The sequence below is a fragment of the Saccostrea cucullata genome, unplaced genomic scaffold (genome assembly GCF_032062105.1).
Source record: "Saccostrea cucullata isolate Sc308-1 unplaced genomic scaffold, CSIRO_AGI_Scuc_v1 ctg251, whole genome shotgun sequence".
Taxonomy (NCBI): Eukaryota; Metazoa; Mollusca; class Bivalvia; order Ostreida; family Ostreidae; genus Saccostrea; species Saccostrea cuccullata.
Genome location: NW_026935559.1, coordinates 175407 through 183974, shown reverse-complemented (window position 1 = coordinate 183974; position 8568 = coordinate 175407). Strand labels below are relative to the sequence as shown.

General features: G+C 32.4%; 1 protein-coding gene across 1 annotated transcript; it reads right to left on the bottom strand.

Moving 5' to 3' along the window:
- Positions 1-4000: 4000 nt before the first annotated feature.
- On the bottom strand, positions 4001-6163 carry LOC134243242 (uncharacterized). The gene has a single exon (XM_062725474.1). It carries the CDS (start codon positions 5700-5702, stop codon positions 4083-4085), a length of 1620 nt encoding a protein of 539 aa, XP_062581458.1. The 5' UTR covers positions 5703-6163; the 3' UTR covers positions 4001-4082.
- Between the last annotated feature and the right edge of the window lie 2405 nt (positions 6164-8568).

Below are 8568 nucleotides of genomic sequence, written 5' to 3'. Positions count from 1 at the left end.
GTTACTAAGTCAAATACTGACTTACGTTTTTCATACTAAATGTTAGATAATTATTCACCAACTGATTTTTTGACCGATTTTTCCATTATTTCCCGATCATGACAAGGAGCACACGGTTGGTGCGACTGGTCGGTAGGAAATGCTCACTCCTACATGGCACCTGATCCCAACTCTGATGTTTTAGAGGTACGTGATTGCTCTGCTCCTGATTTGTATTTTTTAATGGATTTCGATCTAGAATACTGTTTGTTCTATTCATATTTTTTATTTCATATAAAAGTCATTCTACACTCAAAATACCCTAAAAGTTATAGTAAAAGATGCTCGATTCACTCAGGTTGAAATATCTTTTAGTAGATGAAAGTCATGAAAGTGTTTTGTAAAAAAAAAGTAAAGAAAGAATGTAGATGTGAAAAAAGAGAAAGCCAGTAGAAAAAATGAAATTATGTAATCCTTTAAAATCACGTATATTTATTCTTAGCGAGTTTTATTGATTAGATTCTAAATAATGCAGAATAATTACACATTCTCAAATTTTGCAGACACACTAATCACATTTCAATAAAATATTAATCAAACCTGCTTTTCAGTCTGAATTGTCTGGTATGGATATTTCAAAATAAATTGAAAATAAACCTTTATAAATCGATCTTTGAATAAGACCATCAATATATTTCTTTATATGCATGATTTTCGAAATCTTAATGGCTAATATTTTAATACAGTGTTAATTTTCAACAATTTTGATTGGCATACAAGTGAGAAACAAATGTTATTTGATATAAAATTATACACAATTTAGAATTTTGTTTTCAATTTGATATATAATTAAGTTGAAAAAGTTGTTAATTGATGACCACTGGCTTTCCTTAGATTGTTGCACGATGCTAGGTCATTCAGTTCATATTTGTTCAGAAAATATAATAACTCAGTATTATTATTAAATTTATGCAAGACGTAAATCTAAAGAACGACGAAGGAATGAAGCAAATCATCGTCGGAAACCCACGGGTGATCTCGTCTTTACTTATCATAAGTAATAAGTAAAGACGAAATCACCCGTGGGTTTCCGACGATGGAAGCAAATATAAATAATGTATTATGATTTATTACATTTTCAACTTTCAACTACTGCAAATTATTTATTATTATTTGTAATAAACAGATCTCTTATTGTATTCATATGCAAAATAAATTATTCAAATACTTCAACATGAAAAAAACTCTTGCTGTTGCCTTGAATTTGATATTCATATATATCGACGACCATTTACAAATTAACAATTCTATATATGTAGCCTTCAACTCGACATTTAGACATATCGACGACATATTGTCAATTAGTAATGGTAATTTCCATTCTTATGTCGATATGATATATCCTGGTGAGCTTGAGATGAAAGATACCACAGAGTTAGACACATCAGTTTCACCTGCATACGGAGTTTATATATCTCAGATGATTCGATATGCAAGAACATGCTCTACGTATGAACAATTTCTAAAACAAGGTAAATTATTGACAAACAAGTTGATGAAACAAGAATATCAGCAGTCTCGTTTAAAGTCATCATTTCGTAAGTTTTATGGTCGATATATTGACTTTGTCAGCAAATACGATTTGTCATTGAGTCAAATAATGACTGACGTTTTTCCATACTTATTGTTAGTCCAGTATTTATACACTGAAATGAAGACGGCTTTTCCGTTATTTCCCGAACATGACAAGGAGCACACGGTGGGTGTGATCCGTCGGCTGGGACTGCTCAGTTTAATGTTTTGGAGGTCTGTATTTACTCTGCTCCTATTTTGTATTGTTTTATGGACTTTTGATCTTGAGTGCTGTTGAACGTTATCTCCATATGTTTCAACCTTAAAAAGCGAAAGATGCCACAGAGTCTGACTTTGTTTCGTATTTGAATATTTACTAGGAAAAGATGTAGAAGAGTACATAAAAAAAAACTTTTTGATAGTCATACTGTCTATCGTCAACTTCCTTTTTATGTAGAAAAATACCACTGTCACCTTCGTATAAAGTTGCTATCTCCTAGTTGATTCCATATTCAAGATCATGCTCTACGTCCAACGATTTCTAAAAAAAGACAAGCTATTGACAAATAAATTGATGAAACAAATATACCAACAATCTCGTTTAAAATTAAAATTTTGCAAATTCCTTGATCAATACAATGATCTAGTCAGCAGATAAATCTATTGTTTAGTCAATGTTTGACCCATGCTTTTAATGAAAACTTGTGTCATTATTTTTGCATTAAATTGATTGACCTTCTTTAGCACGATCATGAAAAGGAACTCATGGGAGGTCAAAAGGAGATGTTTACACCTCCAGAGAAATTATCTTATATCTCTGATGTTTTCAGAGGTCAGCGTTTGCTTTGAAACAGATTTTTGCATTAAATGAACATTTTTATTTGATAACTTTATATTATATTCATTATCTTCATATTGTAATAAGAAGTCAGTGATAATTTCTCTTAGAATGAAAGAATGTAAAAAATGTGCGTTGAATATTCAAAATCACAGTACCGATTGTTGAGTAAATTTCCTGTCTAAATAAAAAATATTGAATGCATGTCCTTTATTAATTTGTTGATTAATATCCTCATTACAGATCTATGAAATTAAATTGTAATGGGAAAATGAAGCAGAAAGCAACACACATTCGATGGTCAAAATTTTAAAATATTTCTACACGGTGTATGAAAGCTTTATTGTTTTTGCAAAACGTAAAACGGCATTATGAATAACTTTAGGAAAAGGAAAAGTTTGTGATTTACTGACAAAATCTGTTCATTTGCCATATGCGTCAGTGAATTAAAAGTCAAGGTCACACCATTATCAAAAGTAATTTCTTACTCAGGTAGGCGTTTTCGTGATTTCATTTGTCATAAATGATTATTATACAATATTTTAAATTCTTTCCCTGTTTGTTTTCCTTGCATTTAACTACTTTTTTTAATATTTTAAATAATTATTATGGTTGCATGTAAAAGACACCTTATTTAATAATTCGTTAAAATAAATTTATCACTTTTATAATTTTTTGGATACCTGATCCTTTTTATGCAATTGATGCTCTTTATTATTCTGCCCTTTTGTAATTTTAATGAAGATATTTATATGTGAGTATAATGAGCAATAGTATTTAATTTTTTGTCTTCTTTAAAAGCAACCAATAAATTATCCTCTGGACCAGACTGTACATGGCTATTCTTTTGTGATGTTCTTTAAAACGGTTTGTAGGTGTATTTAAAAAAATTTAAAAAATCAAGATCAGAGACAAACTATATCAGTAATTTGCTGAGTGTTCGAAACGTATTGTTTGAAAGAACTTAATGTATCTAACGATAAAGTATTGAATTAATAGAATGATGTATATGTTAAACTTATCTTTATTACTTAAAAATTTGAGAAAGCTTGAACAAATAATTCCATGACAATTTCAAATGATGATCTTTATTTTATATTCGTAAATAAACAATCAATGCTGGCAATCATTTTATAAACTTTTACAGCATAGAGTAGAGAAGTATGCTGTTGTAACAATAAACACATATATTTTCATATAAATCCTGGTACTGTGCTTTTTTGAAAATTTCAGATGGAAATTAATATTTCAAAATGAAATTTTGTTTAAAATATATATTAAACGGTTTATAACAATAATTACATAATCTGGAATTAAAAGATTAATAATATATGGTTATTAACTGAATTTGTCACGCACAAGTTTTGTTGAATAAGTAGGGATTATCATTTGAAATGCGATGCAAGTGATCAATGAGACTTTCCAATATGATTGGGAAAAAATTTATTGTATTGCTTTAAAAAGATGTAAAAAAAAATAGTGGATCAAATTTCAATGTACCTAATTGCTTAATTAGTTAAGATAAATGAGATTACAGTTATCTTAATTAAACAAAGATATGCAGTTATAGTTGAACTTTTTGGTGCTGATTCTAAAACCAAGTTCCATTGGTACAGTGAAACTTTATGTCTAAATGGTCTCGATCACAAAAAATGCAAAAGAATTGATAATTTATTAATTATTATTTACGAAGTCAAAGAAACCAACAATTTTCCCAATTCGTTTCGTGCACGCCTGTCTGTTTTGTTTCTAAAAGATGTAACAAATGATTTCTACAGCATTCAAAACTTTTCTCCTTCTCATAGATCTTCGTTATGCAGATAAAAAAGTTTATCACCATTTCTTGATCAGTAGTTATTTGTGGTATTGTTGTTAAGAAGAATTCAGCAAGTGATTCCTCTGTCATTTCACATTTAAGCATAAGACAATACAAGTCCTCTCCAGTTCGTAAAGCCTCATTGTATTTTGCTCCTTCCATATATCCACGCATCATATTCAAAGAACATGGTCTGATCACTTCTTTCAAGAATTTAATTATGTTTGGATGATGTGAATACTTTTCCATATCAGCTACAACAGGGTTAAGGATACTTTGAAATTCCAATTTTACTCCTAAGTTTTCTATTACCTTGTCGTCAAAAAATAGCAGCAACTGCTCAACTGGATTCTTTCGAATCTGTGTCAAAGCCTCACACAGTTCGTCAAGTTGTTTTTGGGATAAATAATCTATCAAGTTGTTCTCAGGAATGAAGAAATTCGGAATATTCCCCTCTTTCACGTATTTGATTAAAATATCAAGAAAGCATAATATACAGGATCCTATATTTTCTTCCCAGCGTGAGCTTGGTATTTGCTCACAGGTATAGAAGAAAACAGTTTTCAGATGATATGATGAAAGTAATTCTTGTCTCTTAAGCCTTTGGTGATAAAGTATTTTGATAGCAATATATGCTTGTTTTTGAATATCAGTCAAAGCTTCTCTTGCAATTTGCCTTTCAGCAGTGGCAAATGATATTCTCCATTCGTCCCTTGATTTGCAATCGTCGACTTTTCTGTGATGTGTTGGAACTATATGACAACCTGCTTCAACAATCTTCTGAATCAAAGTTTCTGGAAGCCAGTCTTTTTCTTTAGATCTTTGAATCCATGGAACTGCTGGAGGAGGCCACTCTTTGCATGGCATGGCAAGAACTTTGTCCATTGGTAAAGGATTTCCGTTTACTTTTCTGTCTGAGACAGATTGGGGAATGGTCAATGCTGGTCCATTCACCATTACATTGTCAACAAGTTCCTTCTTTTGCATATTATACATTTTAAAATTAAGAAGAAGCATTTCTCTATCTTGGTATTGATCAAATAACATAGTATTAGATCGATTAATTCGGACATATCCTGGATGAATATCGTTGGTCTCTGCTAATGCATAATAATCCCATGGTAGTAGCTCCTTAGCTTCGACAAACCTCAAATTTAGTTTTTCCTTTTCGTCAAATGTTATAAGGTACTGATTCATGACTAGCATGATATCAATATCTGACAAAGCCAAAAAATTACAGCCTTCTTTCGTAGTTTCCATAAAGTTTGGCATATTTAGACCTTCCGCCATACTGCCTACAGGAATTGCCGTGACGTCATCGTCATTCAATACACTGACTTCTTTATTATCTTCGAACTCCAAGTCAAATGTTTTTATTCTTTGGCTGCTTGCTATGGAGGACGGAATCATATTTTGAATTATGTACGAAAAATGAAACGTTGGCATACCTGAAATTTCGTCAACATCTTCAAGTGAATCTTTTAAACGAGCATCCATTTTGATCGTTTGGATTTAAGATGAGCAGAGTACTATTGGCTACAACATTAGACGTAAAAATATAACTGTCAATCCATTTTCAGAAAAACAAAATGTAGATAATGTGTTCTATTGTTAGTCATGTCACATAACATATCAGAAGGACCGATAGTCTGATATTGTACTATTTATAGTATTGGATATGGATCAAGGACGATCAGGAAATGTGGTACTTAGTGCTTTTTAAAACCAAAAGTTGACGTACATTTTCATTACTCAATTTGCTTTCTATATAATTAGTTATCAACATTGTCGTAAACAGATGATTCACAAGTACGCAATAGTTTTATTCATGCAAAAAGCTTCAAATGGTACCACAAGGAATTAAAAGCTTTCAAAAGACCTTGAATAAACGAACTCACTTCTATAATTTCCATCCAAAAGAATCCATTCAAATTCATCCGGGGTTCTCAGAACGGAAGTTGTGAGAAGTGCGTTAACTTGGTACAATTGAGGTCGATTGTAAAGTCAAAACCAACAACCGTAAACTGACGGCAGCAAATTACAGAAATGTGATATTGTATGGTTTAAAATCCTTAAAAGGCTTACTACTGATGGTTCATTTTGTAGAAAAATAACATATTTTGGAAAAAAAATAGAATAGTATGTAATTAACACTTAACATTCTTTTTATATTCCATACGTTATGTTTGCTTTATAATTGCAGTTGTCTTCAAAACACATTTGATTCAAGTTTATTATCTCCATGTGTTTCACTCATGTAAACCTTGCTGTTGCACAAGTTAATTAATAGGCAGTTGTATGTTTTGTAAACAAATAAGACCATCACACTTTAAATTTAAATGAAATATATGGAGAAAACGAAAAGCATTCAAGTTAAAACGTCCATGAAGTATTACCCGTTGTGTGCTACTTGTCATGAAAACGAGACGAAAGCATTTATTTTAGCATGTATTGTGTGTTATACGTTTTTCATACTAATTTTTAGTCCATTACTTTCTCACTGAATTTACAATGGGTTTTTCCGTTATTTCCAGATCATGACAAGGAGCACACGACGGGTATGACCGGTCGGCAGGGTGTGCTCACTTCTACATGACACCTTATCCCAACCCTAATGTGTCGGAGGTCCGTGTATGATGTGCTCCTATTTTGTATTATTTCAGGGACTTTTGAGCATGAATACTGTTCGTCATCCCCATATATATTACACGCAAGCCCCCTACTGTTATTACTTCTTTGTTTGATGATCATACTTTAATTTAATATATATTCAGTTTACAAATACATGATGAGTATGATCGGTTAATTAACAGGCCTGCTTACTTTTCCAAGGCACCTGATGCCACCTCTAGAATTTTCATGGACGTATGATTTCTCCTATTTAAGTTTGGCTTTCTTTATTTTTTTTTCAGATTAATTACCTTTCGTCGTCATAACCTGTTACATGGGATGGTGAACGAGATTGCATCATGAAATATGAAAATAACAAACAGTATTCAAGATCAACTACTAGTATCCTGTCAACCATTAATGCAACCATTATAAGGAGGAGAGCGAACATGAACCTCTAAAATTTCAGAAGCAGGATAAGTTGCCACGGAGTGCACATCTTCCCTCTGCCGACCGATCACGCCCACCGTGTGCTCCTTATCATGGTCAAGAAATAGCAGGAAAAATTCGTGGATAATGCAGTTGGTAAATAATGGCTTAAGGATTAGAATGAACAATATGTGTTTGCAAAATACTGCTCTCAAATGCTAGTCATACTCCAAGGTCGAGGTCGAAAGGTAAAAATTGTTGGCATCCAAAGGAAGGTCTTGTCATAAATAATACACCTTTGAAATATGAGAGCCCTGATCTAACTGTCCAAAAGTTATGACCAAGTTTTCTTTAAGAAAGGGGTGTCAAACTCTAAAATCAAGGTAAAAAGGTAAAAAAATGTATACAAACTTCAATGTTTAGGTCAAGAGGTCATATCTAGTGGTACCCAATGGAAGGTCTTGTCACAAGGAATACTTCTGTGATATATGAAAGCCATGGCCCCGTCCAATTAAAAGTTATTGGCAAGGTTAAAGTTTTTGTGGACTGACAGACGGACGGACAGGACAAAACTATACCCGGTATTCCTCCGAATCTTCCATTACAGTGATGAGACCGTATAAACCGAGGTCCCGTGTCGCAGTAGGTGCTGGTACAAAAAAAATCCCTCTCTGCTCAAAGGCCCTAGCTAAGTGCTGAGTAAAGGACATAATTTGCAGCTCTCCACCGACAAAGGATGGCGTCTCCATATAAGTGAAAAATTCTCGAGAGTGACGTCAAACAATATACAATCAATTAATCCATTACAGCGGCATAAAGAATTCTATCAGCAGTTGATTTATTGATAGATTTTATTTGCTAACAAGGCCATTGTGACCGTCATAAAACCAGTAAAAAAAATACTTTAAACGGAATTGTTGTTTCATCAACTTGTTAGTCAAACGCTTTTCTCGTTTTAGCAATTGTTTCGTACATAGAACATGATCTTGCGTATAGAATCCTAAGAGAAATATTAACTCAATGTGCAGGTGTTAAGGATATATTGCTACATAAGTAAGGGGAGTTGACGATTAAAAAGTTGAAGTCCTTTCGTTTATCGTCAAACTTTGTTGCTATTAACATCCTTTTCTATCAAAATAGAAATATGACACTGATGTGACAGTGTCATACTTTGTGATGTCTTGTGATTTCTGTTATAAATTTCAAGATTGCTAGTATATATCGAATCGGCATATGGATTGGCCACAAGTACTTACTCATGCCGAACTTTATTAAAATTATGTATGTTGGTTAACTTGATACTGTGATTTGTTTACTGGCATAG

Coding starts and splice junctions, on each gene's coding strand:
- LOC134243242 (XM_062725474.1), bottom strand. CDS start 5,702: ATGGATGCTCGTTTAAAAGATTCACTTGAAGATGTTGACGAAATTTCA.